This window comes from Rousettus aegyptiacus, unplaced genomic scaffold, assembly GCF_014176215.1.
Source record: "Rousettus aegyptiacus isolate mRouAeg1 unplaced genomic scaffold, mRouAeg1.p scaffold_m13_p_4, whole genome shotgun sequence".
Lineage (NCBI taxonomy): Eukaryota > Metazoa > Chordata > Mammalia > Chiroptera > Pteropodidae > Rousettus > Rousettus aegyptiacus.
In genome coordinates, this window is record NW_023416307.1 from 150,941,076 (window position 1) to 150,968,364 (window position 27,289).

At 48.4% G+C, this 27,289-nt stretch overlaps 1 protein-coding gene across 17 annotated transcripts in view; it reads left to right on the plus strand.

The window, feature by feature from the left end:
* Nucleotides 1-27,289, plus strand: part of TRAK1 (trafficking kinesin protein 1) — a 161,883-nt gene that overhangs the window by 91,648 nt on the left and 42,946 nt on the right. Inside the window, exon 1 of one of the 17 annotated variants that reach the window (XM_016163292.2) lies at nt 5,983-8,033. The exons of 11 other annotated variants lie outside the window; for them this stretch is intronic. In XM_016163292.2, the coding sequence (XP_016018778.2) occupies nt 7,970-8,033 (64 nt within the window). In that variant the 5' untranslated portion in view covers nt 5,983-7,969. Of the gene's footprint in view, nt 1-5,982; nt 8,034-14,328; nt 15,265-27,289 lie in introns of those variants that run through there. 5 more of the 17 variants (XM_036219861.1, XM_036219862.1, XM_036219855.1 and 2 more) reach the window with 5 other exon arrangements.

Genomic DNA, 27,289 nt, shown 5'->3' on the forward strand with positions numbered 1-27,289 from the left:
AAACTAAAAAAATAAAATTGTAGTGTTTGGTTTTTTAAGTGAAAATATCATTATATTATCTTTAGAAGATAATTCTAGGAAAAATTTGAAAGAATTCTCAGAGAATTTTTTTATTAACATTATTTTATTATTCAATCCAATTATTATTTAATTGTTTAAATTCAGTTATTAAGGAAAATAAAATACCCAGGCCTGATGAATTGACCAGAATCAAGCCTGGCTATAGAAATAGTTGCCTAATTCTTTAAGCATGATTTAAATCACCTAGAACCTTTCTCATTAAGATTTAGATATGTACAAGGCTTACATTCTAAAAGATTACAAGTTGTTGAAAGTAATTTTCATATTCATTGCGTAAATCCCATGAGGGCGGTACGGTCTGCATCGTGTTCAGATGGTCCAAAGTCCTCAGTCCAGTGCCTTGCATTAAATGGGTGCTTAATAAATGCCTCTTAAATACGCTAAAATGCAAAGACATATGTTTTTAAATTTAAAAAAAAAAAAGTTTTTCTCCTTTGTTGTAAAAATGAAACAAAATTAAAAACTCACATATAGACTACAAAGATCATTTTGTCCATCACCACCTTCCAAAGATTGCCTTTATCTAATTAAAATTCCAAGTGAAACAAAATTTAGAGGCTCCGCAGCAGACACTAAGCTTTACAGATTAAATGGATACATCACACACAGTACTGAGCGCCTGAAGAGGGTGGGACAATAGTTTTGTGAGGTGGTGACCTAGGAGAAAACAGCGCTTGTGTGTGCATGTGTGCGTGTGTGCATGCGTGTGCATGCATGTGCATGTGTGTGCATGTTTGTGTTTGCAGGAGGGGTGCCATGTGGAGCATCGAGGAATCTGTTTCCACCCAGGCATTGTGTGTGGTTGACAGGGTTGAGTGAGAAGAAAAGATAAATTATGAGAATAGGATGGAGGTCATCATACTTAGACAGTAAAGGGGTCTAATGACCAGGGAAAACTTGTCATTATCATTTGCTAACAAAAATAATACTAAAATGCATATTTGTACTATATTCATAAATAGCTGCCATAAATTTCTCGCTCATAAATGCCCATGTGTCGGCCATGTCCTTTCTGCCGTTCCCAAGACCTGGGGCCCCTTCGTTTACAGGCGAGGACCTGAGTGAGCCCTAGCATCGTGTCTTCTTCCCTCTCTCGCTCGCTCCTCACACCGCGGGACTCTTCCCTGGGCCCATCGTCACTGCTTTTAGTTACACAGGTGTCTGCAGGGTCAAAGGTGGGAGCAGAGAAGCCTTGGCTGCACGGTCACTCCCCACATGTTAGCCACACCTGGTCATGGCGCCTCCACCCAGGTGCGGGTCAGGGTGCCAGGTGCTGGAGGTAGCGAAGCTTCCCGTCTGCGGCAGATGGCCAAAAAGGCAGCCGCATGCCAGGGTGCCGGGCAGTGCCAGGAGCCCCGGGCACTGTGTCCAGCGAGCAGGGCAGCCAGGTGCTCCTCCTGGTGAGCAGATTGTCGCACATGGCCCCGAAGCTTGCATTGTCACTGGCCACCTGGCAGCTTTCACTCTTTCTCATCAAACCAGATTCCAACATTGAGTATCTTTTCTTTCAAAAACAAAAATGCTTGGCAAGCAGTTCTGTACAGATCGACCGTTCTCCTTTTCCTGGTAACCCAGCATGCCGAAGACAAAGCTGGAACGGACTCAGGTGGGAACTCGACACGACGGCTCAGTGTGCACCCCATCCACTCCTCCTGGGCGATGGACTCAGGCCGCAGTGCTTCAGGGTCACGGCCGGTGCAGAACCGAGGACCGTTTGAGCTTCTGGTCTGTGTTTTGAAGCCTGTGATGTCCGCTACGTGACCCACCAGTTTCGGAAGTGAGATGTCCCGTGCAGCCAGGCTTTGTTCCGCACCCCCATCCCCGTTCCCCACGGAGGTGGGACGGGTGCCTGTTTTTCCTGTGCCTGAAATGAGGTGGAGATGGTTTGGGAGAGAGTAGTTGACAGCAAGCTGTTCCTTAGCAGCCCGCCTTCTGCCACCGGAGCTCAGTAACTGGCAGTGGCAATGTTTTAAAAAATAAAAATCAGGAAGAGAATTCTGCAGAAGCATCCTCTTGGTTAATTTTCGGTAGCAAGTGGAGGCCTACTTATAAGGCTGCGTTTCATGAGCCCCACTGACTCCTCTGGAACAGAAGGTTAGGGAGGGCCCTTTGGGGCTTCCCCCTCTGTCTTGAGCTCCTGGGTATCTTCCCCTGGTGCGTGTAGACCTGCAGCACTATTTCCTGAAGGGAGGAAAGCTCTGGAGATGGGGAGCCTAGTCCAGAGGGGGTTGGGGCAGCTAAGTGGTTCCGCTTTAAGCAGGAGGGAGAAGCACATGGAGCCATCCTTATGCCAACCTGCTTGTTCAGTGGGTATCACCACAGCCTCGGCAAGGCTTGTGCGATCACCGCGGGGCACAGAGGAAGGTGGCGTGCGGCAAGATGCTTTGGGGCGACCTCGTAACTGCATCGTTTGTACTTTAATCCTTACGTGGTAGTGTCTACTCACCTTCCAACTGCACGGAACAACAGCCTATTGAAAATTGTTATATATACATAAAAGCAGATGCATAAAATTGTATATATGTATGTCTAATTCATATGCTCACACAATTAATAATTAGAAAGTTTACTAAATTCTTTTAAATCGGATTTAAATTTGTTTCCACGTGCATCGAATTAGATTCCCCTTAACACTGCAGCCCAAATCTGTCAGATTATCATAAATGCTCGCAGCAGGGAACACTCAGCTCACCTTCGGCACAGGGGCGGATCCGCCTCGTACCCGGGCATAGTTTGCGATCACAGCGTCAGGCCTTCCGCTCTCTTACCTGCCTCCTCAATCTGTATCCAGTTGGCTTATTACGTCCACCCCTGGTTAGAAAAATGCTCATGCAACGCCGTGTGAGCGGTGTAATGGCAGAGTCAGAACTGTCATACCCACCCTCCCCTACTTCTTAAAATGGATTCAAAGTATCTTCCCACAGTACGCTCTTTTCCACAGCATATCAATTCGCCTCGTCCGCGTGGCTGCCCTTTTAGTTTTGAAATCCACTGGTGCTCGTGGCCTTTCCAGACTCAGCTTGTTCTCTTTATCTGTTGGGTTCATTTTTGATGTTCCGATTGTCACAACCTGGCCCACGATGGTCCCTTCACGCTGGTTCCTACGTCTTATCACTGCCACCCCAGACCATTTTGAGCGGCTTTGTTTTCTTACAAGCTGGCATTGCAGGCCCATCTTGATCTTTTCTGCCCTAAGAATCAGCAGCTCTCCAAGGAGCCCTGTTAAGGTTTATTTCAAACCTGGGTGCCAGAATGTCGATGTGCTGATCGGTGATGGGTCCAGTGGTGTTCCTTAGTGGGCCACCTTCTCGACAGAGCTGGAAGTGACGTTTCTTTTTGATGTCACAAAATCACATTGATATGTGCAATTTAACTCTTCCTTTCTTGATCGTTTTTTATTTTTTTCTTAAAACCTTTTTGTTTTGTCTGTTTGATGCCAGCTTGAGCTTCAATCTCTTTTAATGGTATCCTTTCATTGTTTTTCTTTCCAATTTATCTGCAAATAATCCTTGGATGTTTTCTCAAGTATTGATGGAGTAGAAAGGGATTTGGAGGGGACTGTGCCTGCTCCATATCCAGATGCTCTTGGTATTTGCTGAGCGATCCTGGCCAAGCAACTTACAGCTTCTGCACAATGGCGGTGGGAGAGTAATTAGGTAGCAGGGGTCTGAGGAATAAGTGAGATGCAAAGTGCTCAATGCCTGGTATATAGCCGGTCTGTCATAAATGGTGCCGAGTGCAGATGATGCTGAGAGGTGGCTGATAGTGGCAGTGAGGCTTCTCCGAGGCTACACCTGGGACTCGTCCCTGTTTCTGACTCTCTTAGGGTGGGGCAGTGATGGGGGAGCCCCAGACCCTGGGAGGGAGGAGCTGCCGTCAGCTGCAATAAGCCAGAGCTGAGAGAGGGGCCTCTAACCCTCAGGAATCGTGGGGCTGTTTGAAGAAAGTGTGGATTCGAAGGCAGAATGACCGGAATTTTAATCTTAGAACCATCTCTGCCGGGCTGATGAATGACCATCCTTCTGAGCCTATGGTATTTTGGTATAGATGTTCACTCTGAAACTGGCCATGAAATTCACCCATGAAGGATGCTTATTTTTGCACTCCGTTTTCATTCTTTTCCGTTTTCGTTCTTTCCCGTTTTCTTAAAAAGTAAATTGGATCTGTGCAGTCTTTGGATGTGATGTGAGCTGTGTTCCGTAATGCGTTATTGCCGAGAAAGGTTACCTCTCTCCCCAACCCCCGCTGCCAATCCCGCTCATCCCTGTGAAGTCAGTGCCTTTGAATCAGTTATGCTGGGAAAAGCTAATAAATGACGTTTCTACCTCATTTCCCTAATTACAGCTTAGAAAATCGTACTCTCTTTTTAACAGCTCAGACTGGCTTATTTTCTGTTTTAAAGAATTAGAGCGATGAAGATAATTCCAACTAACATTTATTGCAAACTCGCTTTGTCCCAAGCACTGTGCCGAGCGCTCTGCCATCCTTAATTAATTAAGCCCAGTCTATTCGGTGGGTTGTGTAATTACCCCATTTAGCTATAGATCAGACTGAGATGTCTAAGAAGTTCACAGAGATGGCAAATGAGGAGCCTGGACCAAACCTCAGGCCATCTGACTCCCAAAGCCCATGCTCTTAACTATGAAATTAAATTGCTTGCCATTAGTCTGTCCGTCCGTCCTTCCATCTGTCCAATATCTGTTATATTTTGTTTTTGTCGTGACGTAGTGTGAATAGAATATTTAAATAAATCCATAACACTGTGAAGTGAATGTTCCACACCTTTTTTCTGTGGTGTTTCTGGCCTCACCCAACTTTCTGTGATGCTTTGTGGAATGTGCATTTCCTGTTCCTTTATCGCATCTTCATTTTGCAAATTCATATTGGATCCCCTCCCCACCGTTACCGGACATACTGGATCGAACTTGTTGAACAAGCTGGATTTTGAGAAGTCTGTTAAGTGTTGATTGGTTTATTTATGGGGTTTATAGTCCTCTTTTTAGAAATACCTGAAGGGACTTTAACCAGACAAAACCTCGGAAAACCCTGGGACGCCAGCCTCTCGTCATGAGGAGTGACATCTGAGAGGGCCTCTTAGTGGTCTGCTGTGGGGCTGTTGAGAAGTGCCATCCTTGCCAGAGAGCGACATGATCAAGGACCAAAGGGAGAGATGTGTTCAGATAATGGGGGCAGTTATAGCAGGAAATAAAATCGTCATGTGCCAACTTTAAATAGGCAGATGTCCTAGAAAATTTAAAACATATGTCCCAGTTGGGGAAGGTCAGGGAGGGAGGCAGTGGGGTCTGATCTCTACTTTGACCAGAAAGAACTTGGAGCTGGGTTTGGGGTGCCTTGGAGGAAGAAGAGAGGCCAGAGGGGCACAGGTCCTCTAGGGTGACAACTGCGGACAGTGTGACTGGAGATAGTACCAGTCCCTTGCCTCCTACATTCTCTGAACTTTTCGGAAAGCCTGCTTACAACTTGAGCAAAGATTCCTTTAACTTTGCTTCCCCCTCTGAGACTTGAGGAGGCTGACGCTGCTTGACGGTGCTGAAGGGGCAGGAACCCTGCATCCCACGGGGGACAGGACCTGCCCTCGGAGTGGAAGCCTGGGCCCATGGGTGTAGTTGGCCATATGGCCAGTGGGAAAGGTCTGCTTGTGGCACCCTGTCCTGGTGTGCAGGCATGGCCTGGGCAACAGACACAGGGTCCTAACGTGAGAAGCGGGTGCCCCGGAGCTGGGAGAGGCTTCTTTCTAGAGTACAGGCTGGGGAAAGGAAGCCGGCTTTGAGGACTTCACAGCACAGCATTAAAAGCTGCTTGGCTTCCGGTGATTTAGGAAAGTTGATATAGCATAGATTCTACCTAAGATTATATATATATATATATGTGGGATATATGCATGTATGTGGATGTGTATGGTTTTTTTTTTTTTTTCGCTTTAATTTTCTACTAACACACAGCCGCGCACACAGTCTCTTTCCATCCTTCCATCCATTCATCCATCCTATTGAAGAACTTTGCCGTTCAGAGTGGGGTCTGGGGACCAGCAGCGTTGGCATTATGTGGGAGCTTGCTAGGAATGCGGAATCTGGGGCCCAGCACAGACCTGCTCCATCAGAGTCCGCATTTCCACAAGAGCTGCAGGTGACGCACAAGCCAGCCAGGAAAGCCCTGCCCTCGAGGGACACCTTTTCCTAGAAGTTTCTTAATTAAGGCATTCTATGTCATTGGAATAATAGAGGGACACCATCCCCGTCTGGTCACCATGGAAAGAAAGAAGCATGCCCTCCCAGTCGCGGTAAGGGGACCTTTCACTGTTACTCAGTTGCAAATTATGGAAAATTAAGAGGAAAACTGAATGAAGGCCACACTGCTGTCCTTGTCACCAACACACAGTTACAGTACGGGGCCGGTGGGCAAGTGGAGTTCTGTAGTAGTTTTGTTTTAGGCAGTAATTTTCAACGTAAAGAATTTTGTCCCCAGGAGACACTTGGAAGCGTCTCTAGACATTTTTGATTGTCACATCTTTGGGGAGAGAGCGTGGTACTTCCGGCATCTAAGTGAGTAGAAGCCTGGGATGCTGCTAAACATCCTATAGTGCCCAGGACAGCCCCCTTTCTACAGCACACCATGGTCTGACCCTAAGTGACCCTGAGGTGCTCAGCACAGCTTCAGAAGTCCTGCCGCAGGGGATGGAGTTTAACCCACGGCATGTCTAAAATCTGTCTCCTTATCCGGTAGCTCATTTTTATGAAGTATTTCAAACATGCCAGACACTTAGAACTAATACATGTTAACTTCACTTTTTTTTTTTAAGGAAGTCAAACAGTAGATATGCATGTATAAGGACAGTTTCAAAGTCCCATTCTCTTACTCCTTCCTGAAGGTGGCCCGTCTCCTCCTGGTGCATATTTTTTTTTTGTACTTTGATTACATATGTGAGTGTCTGCAAAATAGCATGTCGCATTGCATGGGCCCTTCGTGATGGTGTTCATCTCAACTTCTCTGTTGCAGGCTGTTTTTCCAGAAGTTTGGGCAAAGGCAGAGAACAACAGTACTGTGTCTAAATGGAAACATTTCCATTTTCTAAGTAATTTACAGTTCCTTCGGGTGTGGCTCAAACATGCTTTTGATTAAACGATTTTAAGAAAAGATGTTTAATATTTTAAATCAGGCGGAAAAAAAAAAAAAAAAACAACACAAACCCAGGAGTAATGATTGCAGGTTTTACAAGGTGGCGTTTTTCAAAAGCGGACTCTGTAGTGGCTCCGAATGGAGCAAAGAACTTGTGCCAGCATCTTTTTGGAGGTGACGACGGTGTTCAGGCTCCGGCCCCCCACCTGCCTGCGCCGTCCTTTCTCCCTGAGTGGCCCCTGTCAGCTCCTGCTCTCAGCATCCTTGGAAGACAGTTGCCTCCGTCTCTGCATCATTTTTTTCACAGCCGGCCAGTTTCTATGGCAACAGATAGATTGAAAGATGAGCTTCAGAGTGGGAGCGGGGAGGCGGCGAGGCTTGAAGTGAGATCTCCGGGTGGTGGTGTGTGTCCCTGACGTCACCCTTCCCCACGCCTGGATAGGACGATTCTGGCTGCTCCCATTCAGGGCTGCTGGCCCTGCCGCTTTATTTGCAAAGCTGCCAGGGTCTCCGATAGCTCTGCAAATCCCGTCCCTTTCTGTCTCTCCCGCCCCCTCCCCCCAGTTTTCCTCCTCACTGCCCCTTTTCCGTTTTGGTTCCCGACTGTCATTAAGAATGCTCAGATTAATTCTGGTGTGTTTCGGGATGCTCTCCTACCCAGCGTTCTGGAAGGGCAGGGAGGCATGGCAGCATTACACTTGACGCGGATGGCACTGTGAAGTCTGTTCCTTCCTCTGCAAGAATACTGACTATGCAGAAATTTATCGAAGCGGATTATTATGAACTAGACTGGTATTATGAAGAATGCTCAGACGGTAATTATGGCCCCTGCGAAAACAGAGCAGGGCTGTGAAGGGGCACGGCCTCCTGGGAGGCAGGGGAGGGTGTCCCGAAACCTAGTCGGGGGGGGGGGGGACACGGGCAGAAGGAGGGGGCGCTGGAAACCGGCACCGCCAGCGGACGTGCCTGGCTCTGACGGTTCCCAAGTCATCACGGAGGATGGCAGGTGGGCAGGGCGCGTCCCCACGCGAGACTCCTTTGCGGTTGTCCGGTATTCGCGCGGAAAGGGAGATGGTGTGTGGGGCTTGCAAGCGTTGTACTTCTGTCGGACTGAATTCTCTCCGGGGTGAGGTGTGAGCGTGGCATTGAGGCATGCGTGTGTGTAAGTGGAGACGTGTTCGCTGTCCTCTGTGCCGTCAGGGGTGCTCGGGGATAGTGTATTCGGGAGGTGGCTCTCTGGACTGTCAGCCCCAGGCCTGGGAGAATCCGCCCTTTCCTGAGCCCAGATCTGAGGCCCAGAGAAACTGGAGAAAATGCAGAAGGAGCTTCCCACCTAGCAGGCCATTCAGACCAATTGTGCCGGTGGGATCCCACAGGGATGGGGGCGGGGAGGTGTCGGGAGGGACAAGGAGGGACCAGATCCCTCTGCCACAGTCTCAGTTTGTGCAGGGAGGGTGGGGCACATTCCAGAGGAGACTGGGAGGAGTTTGTGCACCTGGACAGGCCTGGGGAGGTTTCAGGCACAGGGAGAATGGCACTGAGGTACATTCTCAGGCCACAGGGGACGGGACCCAGATGCCTGTGGTTGTTGGGCATCGAAATTGCATGTCACACTTAATCTTTCTTCTTTAATTTCTTCTTTAAAATGACCCTCAAATTACATGCCTTTGCACACATAACACAAACAGGGCACAATTGATACATACACTTTGAGGGGTCTGCTCCTCGGGGGTGCTATGTTCCCAGCCCCACAGGCCATTAATATGAAAGAGAAATGCTTTTTAATTGAATGGGGAGTTTCAGATGGCTTGAACCATGACTACCTTTGATTAACCTGAATGATGTGGCAGGCTGGGAGCTGGCCTCATTAGTAAGCAGAAGAGCTACATAATTATCTCTTATCTGCCGATGTCTGCCTCGCCTGGGGGCTACAGAAGGGACCAAGAGGCATTCTCTTGGAGGGGGGGAAGGGGGTGTTTGAATACTGTCCCCCACATGAGATGAAGAGTGTCGTGTTGAGTCTGTGTGTGTCTTTAAATATCTGAGTAATGATGGCAGTAGACAGACAGCTCCCCCCTGGGGTCTTGAGGGGAAAAGATGACTACATTCTTCTCTTCTTTTGGATATATTATTCTCGAAGCCAGTTCCAACCTGTTACCCAACTCCAAGAAGCAATAATAGGGGTGCTTCTTTCCAGAAACCGTCCTTGATCTCTTGTGGGTTTCCTTGGTGATTTGTGATTCAACTGAACCCTCTGTACTTTTCAAATGTATAGGCCTCAGAGGACCTCTGGGTTAGGGAGCATTGGTTACAGCAGAGCACCTGTCCCTTGGCTGGTGGATCAGTCGGGTGTGGCCGTGACTCCCACAGATCAAGGGAGGTTTCTCGCTGTCTTGACCCCATTGCTACACGGTCCAACTATCTTTACACCCCTGTCTGTGGAAATAAAGCCAGTCCTCGTGGGGGTCACTCCGAAGGGTGAGAGGAGGCCTGCTCTTATCTGCACATCTGTCCGAGGGATTTTCTTACCCGGCAGTTTCTCAGTCGAGTCTTTTGGCCCCAAGGCAGCCAGATCTCTCTGCTTCCAACAGAAAAGGAGAATGGACGAAGAGCCGGCCCTTCTGCTCGCGGGTAAATATGTGGCGATGGTAGTTACGTCTGAAGATGTGCTGAGCAAAATGCTCAGCCCGTCTCCTCCATCCCGATTTGGACGAAGGGGAGAAGGGCACTGGGTCAGAATGTGCTGGGACAAGTGGCCTTTGCACAGTCCTGTTTTAAAGCTAGTTAGCAAAACAGGGGTGAAAAGAGAACCGAAGCCCAGAAATAATCGAGTTTAGAAAAGCCACAAAAGGGGGAGGTTTCAAGTACATGCTAATTTTGTAGTTACTTGTGTTTATGGTTTTAACTAGTTGGATTCTTTCCTGGCAGGTTAGTCTGGTAATGCAGCTTGCCTCTGTTTACAGGCATCTTTAAAATTGCAAATCAGCCTTCATCTCCCAGTCCTGATCTTCTCAGTGAGAGGGCCAGGTAGGAGTAGACACACACAGCATTGCTTTGTCTTTCTTATCATCTGGCATTTGAGTCTTTAATGAGAGAAACTTACAGGGACCTTTCCATACTCATAACAAAAGATGAGTCAAAGGTTTTGAAAAAGATGCAAAATCATCATGTTTATCAGTTACTGACTCACACTTAAATTGCGGGGTTAGCCCTGAAAAAAGTCATCTCTATGGGTGGGAATATAGATTGTGGGACAATTAGGACCCGTCTTTTAAGGTTGGAATTTACATTTTATTATGGCTGCTGTTCTCTTTTATCATGGAGGTTTAGGGGGAGGTCTAGGGGAGTTTCGGTGTTGGATGACCGTAGCCTTCCTCCTTACCAGTTTTAGTTGTGGAGTCACTCCGTGCCCCGCCACACCTGCCAAATACACAGTAAGACCCCAGAGGCTGTAACAAGGGGCACGAGGGACAGGGGCTTCGATTAGTAAGGAATTGGAGGGGTTGTACCTTAAAGGAATTTTTAGAGAGATGAAGTAGCCAGCAATCAACACGGCGTGATAGTGGCCGGCACAGAATTTGCACAGTTTACAGTTTAAATTCTGGTGTCAAACAAGGTCATGGTCACCTTGGATGTCTCCCATCTCTAACTGCAGAAGCTCTAAAGCTATGAGAATCACCTGCTTAGTAACAAAGCAGATTCTCAGACCCTCTCCAGACCAGAGGGTCTGAGAAATTGGAATTTTTAGCACATTTTAGCTTTGGGTGATGCTTTACATCAGGTATGTTGGGGAACTCTGGTCCAATATCATTGGAGACCAGCCCCAGACACAACGGTCCGGAAAATCATTTCTGTAGTTCTGTTGCAGAATCTTATATTGTTTCCCAGCTACACTGGTCACTTGAAAAATATGCTTATTAAGACCACGAGGCTTTTTTAATTTTCAAGAAGGCTTGGGTGTAAGTGTTTGCCCTTCAGCGAAAGGACCCGCACACTTTTGTAGTTATTTCAGGAAGAGGAGGAAGAGCAGAGCGCTGGCCCTCAGTTTGTGTTTGAGGCCTGTTTGGCGCTCTCTGTGGCCATGTGGTTTGGGGACCTCCTAGGACCTCCGCGAGCCTCCGTCAACCTAGATCCTCCATCTGGAAAATGGGGATAGATAACTGCACCGATCAGAGCCATTGTGAAGAGAGCATCAATGAAGTAAGAGCTCTTTGTAAACAGGGAAGCCCTGGGCCAGTGGTTCATTTTATTTTCTCAGAAATAGTACTAGTGATCCAGTGCTTTAAAAAAAAAAAAAAAAAATCCCTTTGAAAAGGTGCTTGGTATATCGAACGAGGTGTAGTATTTTGACCACCTGTTTCTCGACGCAGTTTCTTTTGTAATCTTCCACCTTTGTTTCTGCCTTTTACGATATTACAGATTCGAACGTCAGGGCAGGAGGGGGTCTAGTTCGCAGGGATTTTATCGATGAGGAGCCTCAGGTAGATTGTCAAAGTTGTTCTTGTGACTTCTTACTCTGTACCGAAAATCCATGGCAAAGCGCGAGGGCCGTCCGAAAGAGTTTGCAGTGACCTCTAAAATGTGGAGGTGGCTGATGTGTGAGCGACGCTTTACTAGAAGTGTTTTAAACATTAATGGAAAAACTGTTACTAGGTTTCTGAGATGATTTTCTAATTTTCCTGCACTTTGCGTCAATATTGTAAATCGGCCCCCATTTTTCCGTCCTTTGTTTTTTTGTGGGGATGGACCTTTTTGGAGGTAGGGGGTTGGCTTTTCTTTTTCCAGACGGCACTCTTCTGATGGCTTTTTAGGTGATTTAAAACAAACAGGGCGGGGAGGGGAGAAGGATTCGATGTAAATATATACTGTAACTGAGTTTCTGTCAGTAGCTTTGGTAAAGTCGAGAGGATGTTTTCCCTCAGGTGTGAAAGCGGAGGTCGAGAACACAGACAGGAAAGGACGAAGGCCAAGTGTGTAGCGCGTTGTGTTTCCCTTATTGATGCATTTTAAAAAATAGCATCGGCGAGGTTCTTGGGGAAAAGGACCCTCAATAACGGGCCGCTCTGATCCGTGTGAGCAGAGACGTGAAACACCCTCTGGAGGAGGGCACAGCTGAGGGAGGGGATCCACAGATGGCACAGGGCAGAGGGAGAGGAGGACCCTAGGGGCAGGAGGGCGAGGCGGGGTCAGGTGGGAACAGAGGCTGCAGGGGAGATGCAGGCTGGGAAAGCCGAGGAGTGCAGAGCTCACGTCTTGAAGAGAAGGGCATCCTTTAGAGCACTCCTGTCCAGGATACGGTCCAGTACGGCAGCCACTAGCCACACGTGGCTCAGGAGTGCTTGAAATGTGGCTAGTTGTGGTTGAATTTTGGATTTTATTTCAGTGTGAACATAAATGGCCACAGTGGCTTGCGGCCACTCTCCGGACAGGGCAGGGTGGAGCCTGGGGAAAGATGGTTTTGTGATGGTATGTCAAATAGATCTGGAGAGGGACCCTCACAGAAAGATATCCCTGTGTCCTGCAGGAGGCAAGTGACACCTTTTTCCTACGGTCCTTCCCATCTCTTGTTCCCAGAGGCAGGTCATGTACTCACCCCCTGCCTCTCAGCTCTGGCCCCAGGGGCTGGTCCTGACCATGGGACAACATGTGCAACTGTCTAGACTCTCAGGTGCCAGCAGCTTCTCCAGGGCTGGACCTGGCCATCCTCAGCAACGTGCTCCGTGTCAACGTCCCTGCCTCTCTTTTCACAGGGACTGACTCCTGGGCCTTTTCAGTGGGCTTTAGGGGTCATGTTTTGCTTTGCCTTTTGGTTAAATCACTCTATCAGACACCATGTTGTTTGGTCCAGCTCTGCCTTTAACCTTGAAGCGAATGCAGATGTGAATGAGGTTTGAATTCCTTCACATCCCCACAGAGGGAGGGGCGGGGGAGAGCGAGGGGAGGTTTGGGTAGGCGGCAGGGGTAGTAGCCTAAAGAATGATGAAACCCAGAGAGGTGAGATGATCTGAAGAGGCCAGGTGGTCTTATGTTCAAAATGTCACATCCTAAATGCTTTTTTAAAATTTTATACATCTTTTTATTTTTATTATATAATATATACATGCTGGGCACCATTTGTTAAGGGTAGCCTGGATCTGAGTTAAAAGATGAGTACAACCAACTCGGTTGTGAGTGAAATCAAACGAGTATTTTCAAGTATATGAAATCAGCTTTTGTTTTCATTTATTTACAGCCCAGCATCCTACACATCTTATAGTCAATCTGCTCCTTGCCGAACAAATAATGCGAAAGGTAGAACGTCTCCCTCCTCCCACTCACCGTCATCTGAATTGAATTAACAAGCCCAATTCGACAACATTTATTCAGATTAAAGATCTTTTCCTGAGTGCATATCTTTATGTCACCATTATATTTAAAAACTTATGAAGGTTTTCAAAATGTAATTTTGAACTCCCCGCCCCTGAATTTCTCCTTAGTCTCCTTTTTACAAAGAACACAGATTTAACATTATATATAAGATGAAGCGCTCGTTTTTCAGGTTCCAAAAAATTAAGCAGACGTGCCTATGCCTCTAGGTTTAAATTTTTATTATATTCTGGCTTCCCGTGTAGAAGCATTTGTCTCTGGTCTTCGATTTGTTTTTATGGAGGTAGCAATTCAATTCAGCAGACATTTTTTTTTTTTATCTGCCTCAGCAGGCAGGCATCTCGGCCGTAAGGATTCGAAGGTGAATGAGACTTGGTCGCTGGCTGAACTTGTGCAGAGGACTCTTTGTAATGCAGGGAGGTGAATCAGCCGAGAGGCAGAATAGGTCTCCTGGTGTGGAGCAGGGAGCCCTGCTATGTGTCGAGGGCAGGTGTCCGCCACCCTGGAATTGCAGAGCACGCTGCGATTCTCTGAGACGCCAGCGCTCCGGGCCACCCTTCCGCACGTTTGATGGAGGAACCTGCCATTTTCACTGTAACAGGCAAAATCAAACGGTGCAGGGGAACTGGCATCGAGGGTTGCAGTTAAACTGCAGATTTGTTTTCCAGGCATGCAATGCAAGCTAGTAGGTGACAGATCTCCCCCCCTCTCGTCTCCCCCCCCCACCCCACCCCCCACTGCCCCCCTTATCCTAGCAAATGAAGAGATCGTTACACATTTGGCTGTGAATACACAGACAGGGTGAGGGTGGGATTTATAAAATGCAGTTTGGAAAAGAGCAAATGTAATGTACTGTTACCAAAGAAAGAGGAGGATGAATTAAGCTGAACACAGGTAATGGTTACTACAATTTTTTTTCCCCCTTTTGCTAGAAATCAGAGTGATGACTTCCTTCCCCGTTCAGCACTGAGTCACTCAGGCTATTGTCACAGTCGGATTTGTCTCAGCTTCTGAAGCAGCCCTCAGGAAATCCCTCGTCTGAGGGCATAGAGCAGTCATGCGCCAGGCACCTCCTCCTCTAAAGCCCCACCTTTAGACAAGTGTACCTGTTTAAGGCTTGGTTGGTATTGCACCGTGCAGTTGCTATGAAACTTCCAGGAAGCTACCATTTGTCCTTGCTTCTGGGGGAGGATGAGAGTAGGGAGAAGAATCTGGAAGCACAGAGCTTGCTTGAGGTCCTGCCCCTGCCCGCCCTCCTCCCCTCTGAATCTGCAGCACCTGGCAGGGTCACCTCATGTCTGGGCGGGGCATATCCATTCAGACAGGTGCTTGCTTCACTCTACCCCTCCTCCCAGCTCACGGGAGCCACCCCCTTCCGGGTTGTCCTGGGCTAATGGCCCTGAGTATACCCTCCACTCCCGCTGAGACAGGGCCCATCCTCGCCCCAGCCAGGGCTCAGCGTGTGCCCCTGGGGCTGAGGCCCCAATGGCGCCTCCGGGCAGGCAGCCAGGAGCTCCCCCAAGGACAGCCCCTTAGGGAGATGTTCTGGCTTTGGGGTGACTTCAGCAATGTCCCTGAGAGACGAGGGAGGGGAAGAAGAATGTTTTGAGTACGACTGCCAACATGAAGAGAGGAAGCCTGCCCGTGAGCAGCATGAAACGCTGGACCTCGTGGAAGAGGGTAAATTCTGTGCTTTGCTCAAATCTGATCCTTTCCCTGCTAACGTCTGGATAGGCCTGGCTGTTGTCCTGAACGCACAGCACCTTTTTTTTGGTCCTGTTGAGGTGTTCTGTCAGGCACCCAGATCTTACATCGTAAGTGGCCTAATGACACTCATGTGAAGCCACGGAGAGAAAGGCCTGTGTCTAGCACCCTGGGAGGTCCCCTCTCACCTGTCTCCTTTGCACCTGTCTCCTGGGAGACCACCGTTCTGACTTGTATCACCTGTGATTTGTTTTGACTTCTTCTATAACATTCTTTATCTATGTAAATGGAATCAAACCAGGTGTATCATTTCGCCTGGCTTCTGTTGCTTAACTAAGGCTTTTGAAATTCATACCTGTTGTTGCAAATCTCAGTGGTTGTCTCTTCTCCCCCCTTTGTGGCATTCCAGCGCCCCGTTTTAAATTTTTTTAATCGTATTCTTGGCACCCAGTGAATGGACAAGAGACCGGGTCGTTATGAATAAAGCATGTTTCTGTGCTGGCATCGTTTAAAACATTATTAACCACTGATTTGAGATAGAGATTTTGTTGTTGTTGTTATTGATTTAGAAATAGTTCAAATAAAAAAGTTCGAGGGCTGACGTTGAAGTCACTACAAGGCTCTGTTGGGGGTGCTGCTTTTGGAGAAGGAGGGGGGTGTTAAATAAGGATGTGACCGAATGCTGGGTATGATTCCGACTTGGGCTTCTGGGGCTTTCACCCACAGCCCAGAGAAAGGGTTTTTCTGGGGGTGAAACAGCATGTTTCAACAGTGACCGCGTGGATTTTCTTTAGGTCTTGCGTGAAAACAATCAGAATGCCTTTTCAAAATTCCGCTCCACGACGGCCTGTTTTCGTATCTCAGCATAACTTTTATTCTTAACATCGTTTGTAATCGGCCGTACACAAAACGTGTATGTCCTGAAAATATCATCGCTTCACTTACAGGACGGTCTCATGTGTTTGATTGGAGAAAGGCGGGGTGGGTTGGGGGAGGGAAACAGGGGGAACAGCCAGAAGGAAGAGGGCCAGGGGGACCCGATGCTGAGGTCTGGCACCAGGCCCGGCCTTCTCATGAAAGAGGCGGTGGACGGCAAGGAGAAACGAGTGACAGACTGACGGGGACTGTGCATTTGCCGGTTCCTGGAAGTGCTCAGGGGAAAGGCATCCATCTGCTCTCGTAGAGCTGGGGCCAGCCCAGATTTCACAGGATCAGCTTATGTCCCTTAAAGCTGTGTGTCCCATCATCGGGCAGGCCAGTGTGGCCACATCCCCCGAGAGCTCGTTAGAAATGCAGACTCCCGGGCCCCACCCCGGACCCACCGAGTCAGACTCTGCACAGGACAGTCCTGTGCACATTGAAGGTATGAGATGAGCTGCTGCCTTAAAAGATGGTTTTGACAACCAATCACAGAACCCTGTGATTCTGAATTCAAGGCTCTGTGAGATTCTGGAGCTGTGGCATGTTTTCCAGCCAAGAGAAGAGGAAAATTTCGCATTGCACATATTCCGTATATATGTTTTGTATCTCTAGATATGTTTAACTTTTTTTAAAGCCCGAGAGCCAGATGATATGATCGTTCAGTTTATTGTGCACTTACTACGTGCCAGGCACCATTGTAAATACCCTGTGTGGATTTGTGCATTTCCTCCTTCAAAGCACCACACACGAGGTTAAGGGCTGTGATCAGTTCCATGGCGTAGGTTTATAGGAGGAAAGTTGAGTTAAACAAGCCATCTGAAGTCACACGGCTAGAAGTGGTTTCACCCTGTACGGAATGGGCCTCTCTGCTCTTAAGACGCTTGGCTAGCAGTTGCCAAAGTGGGGTTCCAGCCGGCAGCACCGCCCGAGAATGGGCTAGCGAAGCCTTTGCCAATGACAGACTTGACATTCTCCTTTCTCTCGTTTGTTCCGTCCCATTCCCCTCCTTTCTCCAATAGAATATTGATTTATTCATTTATTTTAGATTTATGAGTCCAATAAAATATTTTTGGCTGTCCTGTACATAAAGTGTTAACCATATTTTCAGGACAGTCACCTCCAGAGTAAGACACTTAATGGCCAGAGTGCTCAGTTTTCTTTGTGAAATGGAATGCACATGCCTTGCTCCCAGCCCGAAGGAAATCTCCAGCATGGGTCGGAGGGACAGAGGTTTGGTTTAGAAGGTTCGGTGTCCGTGGCCAGTTCGGCTGGAAACCTGCCCTGTATCCAGAGCAACCCGTTTTTCTCCAGTGTTGTCACACAGTCCTTGTCTTAAGTTCATGGGAAGCAAGTCCCACGCGTGAGAGGGAGGCACTCTGTGAACAGTGAGTGACAATGTGTGCAGGAACCCGGGTTCCCTGGATTTGCAGGCAGTGTCCGTACTAACTGGTTAAAAGAGGTGCTTTTGATTGAAAACTGAAGGACAAAGTTAGTATTTGGGTTGTTCTGATAGCTACAGATACAGGACACTTGTTCTCTCCTGGTGGCCTTGTGTGGGTGATACAGACTTTTGAATGTCACTCATTTAATCTTCAGAACAGCCTTTGAGGTCAGCGTATTTCTGTTTGGAGTCCAAGCGGCCGTGGCTCAATAGCTTGTCCCTGTCCAAAGTTCCCCAGCCTGGGCACAGAGCAGAGCCCTCCCCCTGCCTGGGGCCTCCCTTCCCCCACACCCAGGTGCTAAGGGAATAGAGTCTCTTTCCTCGCCTTATCTCATTTAATCTTCAGGGAGAGAAAATACTGGCTCCATATCTTTCTTCTGGTCACTGAAGATTTGCAGATACAGAAATGGAATTGACCCCAAGCGACTCTGTGTTGAGTGGCATTAGTGAGGGATCTTCGCTGGTTTTCCCCCAAGCTCGGGGCCAGCTCAGGGCCAGCTCGGGCTTGGGGAAGGTGCAGGTCACGCCCCTCTGCGTCTGAGCAGCACCACTGGCTTCAGGAAAACACTGGTGAACAGTGACTTTTTGTCATCAGGTCCTGGTGGTATGTACCTGGCAGCGTCCCATGGCTTTCTTAAGGAAGTACCTACAGAAGCCTGACTCTGTAATTTTTTTCTCACCTGGACACGTCTGAGGCCATCCGCTAACGGCAAGATCAGTCACTGGGCTCCTGGCAGGATTCAAAAAAGAGCACGTGGCATAGTCCGGGGTTTCCTGAGCTCTCTGATCTGCAGGTTTAGGTTTTTCAAGTGAGTGCACAGGCTGCAGGAGAGAGTGATCTGGTCCTTAGAGGTGGCCGCTGACAGGCATGGGGAGTGGCAGCGCAGCCTCTTGCACAAAGAGAAGTTTCCAGGTGTTGAGCACTAGCCAGAAGCAGAGATGAAGGAAAAGCCAGTGGGCAGTGGGAACCCAGAGCCTGCTGGCGTGCCTCAGCCAGTCCCATGCGTTTCTGTCCACAGCATCCATCCTCCTGGGCCCTCCGTGGTCCCCAGTGGGTTTCAAGGCCAAGCATGAGAAGCAGCACAAATAAAGCACATTCCTCCCCTTTAAGGGAAGTCCTGGGCTGCAGGGGAGGCCTGGCCTCGTGCAGCATGGCCGGACCCAAATGTGCTGTGTCCTAGAGCAGTTATGATGCTTCTTCTGGCCACTGCGGAGTGGGAACTTCCACCCCAGAGAAGGAGCCGTCGGGCCGGGCCCAGGTATCCGTGCGGACAGTGTGGCCCGCAGAGCATGTGGGTGCATTGCGGGACTGCTGTAGAGTCATGGGTGAGGAAGGAGCCGATCTGGCTTATCAGTCCTGCTCTGAGCACTGTTCCAAAGGTCTCTTTGGTAATGCTGTTTATTATCTGGGTCCAGCTGGGGTTTTGTTATTGGTATCCATGGCTACACAACACAAGCCTCCAGTGATGTCAGTTGCTCGGGGTGGTTCTCTTATTGGGGTGCTGATACCAGCATCACCCCAGAACTGGCCATGGGCAAAGTTCACCCATGGTCTGTGTATTTTGGGTCTCCTGCTGCTCTGCCCACTCCTGGCACCTGTCCCCTAAACCCCTGCCATTCCCAGCCTACTTGTCTCTGAATTCCCCAGCAGCACCTCTCAACTGGCACTCCCTGCCTGCTCCTCTGAATTATGCTACTTTATGCATGTGTCTTACCTTCTCACTAGACCCAGAATTCCTTGAGGGTAGGCTTCGTTTATTTACTCAGCAATTAAGAGCATCTACTTGAGGGTCAAACAGATCAGGCCCTTGCGTAATAGTTCTGTGAGCTTGGTCACTTTCTTCACGTCTACAACTTGAACAATAGCAATTCTTTCCTCTTAGGATACATGTAAACGAAAGGAGACGACCCACATCCACACAGGGCCAGGCACACAGCGAACGGTCATAAATGAGCCTTTCGGTTATCACCCACTGGCCCTCGTTAAATACCCTGGTGATAAATGGCTACCACAGATCAACACTGAATGTTCCAGTCTAGGGCAGGGTAGATGATTATGGCATCAGCAGACCAGGGTCAAGTCCTTGGTTATGTCCCACCTGACCTTGGGCAAGCCACGTGACCTCTCACCTGACCTGTGAAATGGGGATTGTATTTGTGTTGCAGGGTCGTTTTGGGTTTTGTTGAAATAGTATTTGTAAAATGCCCAGGGTAGCAGCAGTTGGACATTGCAGAGACTCAGTAGTCGTGCTTGACTGCCTCTTCAATAACTTGCTTCAGGGCCCTGCTCTCAGCCAACGTTGGCAAACAAAAGTGAGCCGGGGAAACAGCCACTCTGAAATTTAAGTTAATGATGTCGATGAACGGTGAAACATAGCCGGAGCTGTCCTGCAGGTCCCTGCCCTTGGCGTGTGATGCTTCCCTGCCAGCTCCCAGTGCCCAGACCTGGCACCGTGCAGACGCGGAGGCTGGCGGAACAGACTGCTCTGCCACCATGCTGTCCCCGAGGCCACCCGGAGGCAGCCGTGATAAACCGGCACCTTTCGCTCACGAGGAGCGCTGCCTGTGGTCTACCCTTCGGCCCCTGGCGTAAGACACATGTCGGGGGACGTCTGTCTTGTCCATGCACCTTCTTTCCTAGCGACGTCACCATCTCTTCGTGTCATCTCCGACTTGAGGTTCCATGTGGCTTCCTTTTTCCTCGGGACTCTCCAGGACACTCACTTATCTTGGGGCGATAAGACATACACCAGGGCTTTTATGTGTTCGCCCCGCTCCGGAGTGTTGGTTAGAAATGAGCTTTTTCTCATAGAGAATGTTCCGAGAGTACAACAAAGCCTCCCATTTTTCTGAGGAGCAGCTATGTGCTGGGCCCCAAATAAGACTCAGTTGCCTTCTTGTGACTTACACTTCCCAGGTAAGAAGGGACACAGAACCTTTGTGAGAATTAGGTTCCTTGTGGCCACAGCCATTCTTGGTGGGCACGCACCCTATTCCTGTACCCACTGCAAGGGGCGCATCAAAATAGTTACACTTTGTTTGTTTTTTAAACCAAATAATGTGTGCCTTGTAGGTCTCAGTAGTGAATACACTTGGGATTTTGGGTCAAGTCTAAATAGATATTGACGAACAACAGCGAAGCGAGGGACTTGGCCAAACCTCCAAGAAAAGGTCCTACTTGGGAGAAGGGGTAGGGAAGTTCAAAGTCACACTCTTCTCACAAACTGGAGAGAGTTGGCCCCTGGTTTTCTGGATGTATCACGAAATTGTTCTGCCGTCAGAGCAAATTTTAATGACAGTTGTCTAATTAAAAATAATCCATTGTCATGGCAGGAGGAATGTAGTTTGCATTAACATGATGGCTAAGTGGAGGGCCAGGGGAGGGAGGGAGCCATTGGGAGGACCATTTTATGAACAGTGTAGATGCCTAACCAGTGTAATGTATACTCGAAACTAATTTCAATAAATAAATTTATTTACAAAAAATAATCTGTTGTATGTGGGACAGACTAGTACATTTACGTGCTCTTTATCAGTGCTGGTCCACAAATGGGTGATTTGCTTTTCCTAAACAATTTTGCTGTCTGAGAACACCATTGGGGCCTGGGGAAGTCTCGGTCAGGGAATGAGATAAAAAAGGAATGATTTTGTGTTGTCATGCGATGGGGAAGTGGTTGAAATACGAGTATGTAGTTCAGGGATGCTCGTTTGCCCGTTATTTGGTAACTTAAAATATTGAGGTGTGATTTATATACCATTAAATGTACCCACTTTAAGCGGACAATTTAATGATTTCTAGTCAATTCACTGAGTTGTGCAACAATCCCCAAAATTTAGTTTTAGAACACTTGTCCACCCCACCCTGTACCCTGAGATCCCTCATGCCCACCCCCACCCCCAGGCAACTACTGATCTGCTTTCTGTCCCCCTAATTTGCCAGTACTGGGTACTTCATATGAATGGCATCATAGGATATATGGTCTTTTGTGTTTGGCTTCTGAGCACAGGATTGAGGCTCAGCCATGCTGTAGCACATAGCAATACTTCAGTGCTTTTTATGGCTGAGTCATAGTCTCTTGGACGGCCTTATCACATTTTGTCATTCACTCACCAGTTGAGAGTCATTTGAGTCATTTCTACTTCCTGACTAAAATGAGTGGCTCTGCTATAGACATTTGTGTACATGTTTTTGTGTGGATATGTGTTTTTATTGCTCTTGGGTAGACACCTGGGAGACCTTTAAAATCTTTATGACCTTGGATGAGCCATCCGACCTCTCAGAGCCTGAGTTCCCCTGCCATCTCGTGTCTAACCCACCAGCACTGTGTCTGGCGAGATAAGTGGGAGATGCTGCTCAGCAGCTGGATCCAGTTGTGCAAATTCACACACCCATTTGAGGATGGCCCCCTCGAAAAGGCTTTTCCAAACTGGCCCAGTCTAGGTGTCTGCGAGATGCCTTCGAGGGAAGGCAGACTGTCAAAGGCACAGGTTTTACAACCGGGGACAGAAGAGCTGACACTTGGAGAGGGCATCAGCTACATGTCTTCCTTCTGGGCTGCGGGAGAGGCAGGAGCTCCCCCAGAGAAGTGGGAGAAAGACCCCACAGCAGGAAATGTACACGCAGTGCCAGGCCAGGCATCTGAGAGCGGCATCATCGGGTGTGGACAAACTGTGGTGGAAAATGGGCGCCGGTGACAGGTGAGGAGGCAGGAAAGGTGGGCAGGGGCCAGGTAAGGATGGCTCTTGGTCTTGTGTGTAGAGGCCGCCGCTTGCAGGTGGCGGCAGAGCTGCTGAAAGGGTAAGGGTTTGTAAGCAGAGCACTGGCACATTACATTCAGAAACGTGGAGACAAAGCTTTGGAGGACATCTATTCTGTAATGCCCGGAAACTTGGCATCAGTGGTGACTCATTTGGAATTATATGGGAAGCTTTGCAGCTGTGGCTCTCACGCTCGGAACCTTCCCCTGCCCCTATGAACAGGGCACACGGTGAGTATGTATTAGCTCTACCTCCTCGAGGATCGGGGGCCAAAGGTAGGGATGCTTTTGCAAGTGACAACTGCTGCTACTGGTCAAGGTGTGAGAGGGATGATCCACTGGTTCGTGGACCATTCTTTTCTCTGACACCTGAGTACCAGCTCCTGTCTCAACCGGGAACATCAGAATTTCCAGGGGTTCAAGTTTATTTTGAAAGTTTATTCAATATCCCTCTAGCTTTTATAATAAAAATTATAGAAAATAAAATTTACTTTAAAAAAATTGATACTAAGCTATTGAAGACAGGAGAAATTATTGGGGAGGGGAGACTGAGGTCAGGTTCTAAAAAAGGGCTGAAAAACAATGTTCTAATTAATTAAATTACCTATAAAGAATGTATACCCCAAACCACCCAAAATGCAAATATAAGTGGGCAGGGGAAGGTTCCGAGCGAGCGTGAGAGCCACAGCTGCAAAGCTCTTTGAGTTATAAGGAAACAATGTCTCCCTGGGAGTTTGGGATACTTATAAATGTAAATATACATACATATGTATAATTACATATATATACACATTTATATATATACACATATGTATATATGTGTGTACACACATGTGTGTAAAATTATCCATCCATTCATTCGTTTATTTTCTCCAAAGACATGTAAAACTGAAATGGGAGAACCGTTATCAAAATTAGGTTAAGAAGTGATGAGGGCTAATCGGGCTAATCGTTCTAACGACAGCTTTTGCCAGAATACAGTGCACGAGTGAGAAATGGGGTCTGCCCAAGGCCCGTCAAACAAACTCAAAAAGAATCAGGAGGCTCTGGCTAGAAATAAATGATAAAGATTTATTCGGGGGCCTTCGGGTTTGCACACCAGGAACACAACTAGGCAACAGCAGAGTGCTGCAAAGAAGAAAGAGAAGGTAAGAGTCGTTGAAATGAAAAGTACGTTCCTGAGAATCAGGGCTGCATGCTTAGCCTCTGGATTGGTCTGAGATGGTCATCCTTTGATCTGGATAGGGGAGACTTGCGTATCCTTCAAGGGGTTATCCGGAGGTTTGATGTGTGTCCGGGCGTTGGCACAGCACTGGAATGTTGAAGAGTTTAAGCTCCCAGGCCAGTTCAGACAAGAAGAGAATCGTGTCCTCAGGCCTCCACGGAGTTGATTTTAGTGATTTAGCACCTTGATTATAGAGATCATATTTCAATCGCTCTGTTCCTCTGGCCAATATGGCAAGAGGTCTTATCAAGCCTGTGGATGTGAGAGGAAGACACAGGTTCCCGGGGAGAGCAGGTCGCTGAGCTGGGACCTCCTGGTGTCCTCACATCCAGTCAGGCCTCAGGGGGTCATCCTCGGACTTCCTGGTCTGGCTGCCACCTGAACTCTGCAGCAGCCCCTGCCCGAGGGCGCAGTCACATGCCCACGTGCATCCCCTCCCACCCCCCATTGTTTCCTCCCGTGGGGGTTTCTCTCGGGTCTCAATTCCTGTCACTCCTGAATTTCCCACTGGCCATTTCTGTTCAGGGCCTGCACACCACAGGTATTTCCGATTTCTTGGCTGGCATCTCATGTCTATGGGCAGGAGCTGGAAAATGGATGCCAGCATTTATTCTCAAAATTGTTCGGGGCACAGTTTAATTTGCATAAAAGTTGCATTGCTGATTTTTAGATGAAAGCCCCCAGGGAGCTGGGCCCTCCCTCACTCCCCAGTGAACTGTGGTGGCCAATCACAGGTCTCCCTTCCCCAGTCAGACAGTCCAGGGCCCCTCATGACTCCACCTGCCGTCCTTGAATAAGGATAAGCACTTGATTCTCTTCTCAACGTGGAGTCTTCCAAACCAAGATTTAACACCTCCAGCTCCAGCAAGGGCCTTCCTGCCAGGTGGGCCTCTTGCTACAGTGGCATGACACGTTATTCCACAGTGACCTCAGCAGCTGTCCCCATGCCAGTGATTGAACTGGGGTGGCCCATCTGGTTTCTGACCTTCGGTCTCACGTGCCTGTCTCACAGAGGGACACTAGACCCAGGAAATGGCATGTTCTGGTCCCGTGTGTCCCAGCGAGAAGCCCAGATACTATACTTTTTGATCTCCCTCCCACCCAGTCTTATCTCTCCACTCTCTCGAGAAAAAGAGACCGCTTCCCTCCATCCCCACCGCCACCCAGGAGAGCCGTGGAGTAATCAACAGCCCCAGTGCTGATCACACACCCGCGCCACACACACACTCCATCCGTCCTGAAGCCAGGATGTCTCCTGAAATACGACTCTCATGGGGACCCTTCCCTTCGAAAAACCCCTCCAGTGGCTTCCTACTGCCCCATGATACAAGTCCAGACCCCTGGGCCTGGGTTGCCCGGACAGGCGCGTGGGTTACCTGTTTTCTGTGCACCCAGGAGGGCGGGTCTCCTGCCTTGTTCAGCACAGAGCTTGGTGCACGATGACACACATTCCGTCATGTTGGCTTGATACTGCTAGACGTGTGCTCAGCTTTGCTGCTGCAGGCACGTTTCACTACTTTTTCCAGGACTCGGACCCTAGTTCCAGTTTTCTCATATTACGTTATTAGAGAGGTTCATATCTGTTCTTCTACTTCTTTTTTTGGCTCTCTTTTTGGGCGGAAGTGGATTGACTTGGTAGAGCTCTCTTGGTCGAAAATGGAACCTCCACGCGGAATACTGTTCCCACGGAGAAACGTGACCGTGGTTTATTATGGATCGCGTAGCTGGAACGTCGATAGGAAATGCAGCCGGCACTTGTCTTACTGTGTGAAGGCGTCATTTGTTATCTTCCTGCCCTCACTGGTATCACTTCGCGTCCCCTCCGTTCTTGGACCAGAAAACTCAAGGCACCAGCACGGGGCTCACCTCCTATGGAGGCCTCCGTAGAGTCTCCTTTAAAAACCTAAGCCTCTGAGTCCCAAGGTCAGGGGTCTTTCTTTCCCTTCCAGGGGTCCCCAACCCTCTGGGCCAAGGGTCCACGGCCTGCTAGGAACCAGGCCACACAGCAGGAGGCGAGTGAGCCCGAAGCGTCACCTGTGTTTGCAGCCGCTCCTCGGCTCTAGCATCCCTGCCTCAGACCATCAGGCATTAAATTCTCATAGGAGCACCAGTCCCTGGTGCCGTCCGCCACGGGCGCCTCTTGCTCTGTTTACATTCCCGAACGTTGTTGGTTCGTGCCGGCCCCAGCCTTGCCCTTGTCCCTAGATGAGTACAGGAGCCAGACTGGCCTAGGTTCGGTCCCTGCCAGCAGCCTCATCCCCTGTGACCTCAGTCAGGTCCTTAACTCCAGGTCCTTAACTTCTCAGAGCCTCATAACAGCACGGACCCTGCAGGGTGCTATGAGGATTAACTGAGAAAGCACCTTAAATCCACAGACATAGCTTGGACTCCGTAAATATTAGCCGCTGTTCCTACTGGGAGTCTCTTCTTATTTTGAAATTCGTCACTCACTCGCTTTGTGACATTGGATGAGTTATTTAACCTCTCTGGGCCTCACTTTCCCATTTGTAAAGTGGGGTTAATGTCAGCACCAACCCATAGTATCGCTTTGAGGGTTAAATGAGATAATCCATTTAGGCGGCTCTTATTAATTTCTCTTAAAAATAGCCTCAGGGAGGATTCCAGGACCTTATATATTATAGTCAATTATATTTTCTAGAAAAAATATTTTAAGTAATTTTTTTCCCCCTAATTAGTCCACGATCACTACAAAAAAAAAATATTTTTTTTAACAGCAACAAAAAAGAATTAAAATGTGTCATTCCATCCAAATGTCAGTATTTTTATGGTTATCCTAATTTGGGGAATTATATATATTTTAAAAAACATCCCTGGAATAATAATGCACATAACTTTCATAGCTCAGAATCAACAGTAACTTTTCATTTATGCCTCTGGTCTCCGTGGCTAGGCTCCGTCTACTCCGTCTAAGGCCTCGGGACTTCCTGGAGGCCCCTCCGTCATTCTGGGCCCCTAATTACCTCTGAAAAGGCCCATCAAACCTCCTGTCTACTCCGTCTAAGGCCTCGGGACTTCCTGGAGGCCCCTCCGTCATTCTGGGCCCCTAATTACCTCTGAAAAGGCCCATCAAACCTCCTGTCACTGTGTGCCTGGTGATAGTGTGTGCCTAACTGGTTGACACTGGAGAATACCACTGGCTCGAGTATACGTTTTTTGGGGGTGGGGGATAGGGGAGAGTTCAATTGTGACAATATGGTCAGGCTTTTTATAATGAGCTTTATAAAAGGGCACCACATGGGATCCCTGTGGTGGTGGATACATCATGAACTTACATGGGTGACAAAATCGGGTAGGGCTTAGCATTCACACACGCACACACGCTCACACACACACACACACACACACGAATGAGTACGAGTAAAACTCAGGAAATCTGAGTCAGATTGATGGACCGCACCAATGGCAGCATTCCGGTTGTGATGTACGTAATTTTACAAAATGTCACCACTGGGGAGAACTGAGGAAAGAGTACACGGGATCTCTGTATCATTTCTTACATCAAAAAAAAAAAAAAAAAAGAGCTTAAAAAATGTAAGTGTGATTTCAGATTAACACAATTCCAGAGAAGAGAGCAGCTCCGAATCTTGTTCCCTTCCAGGAGGGTGACAGAGCGCCAGGCGAGGTAATACGTGGCCC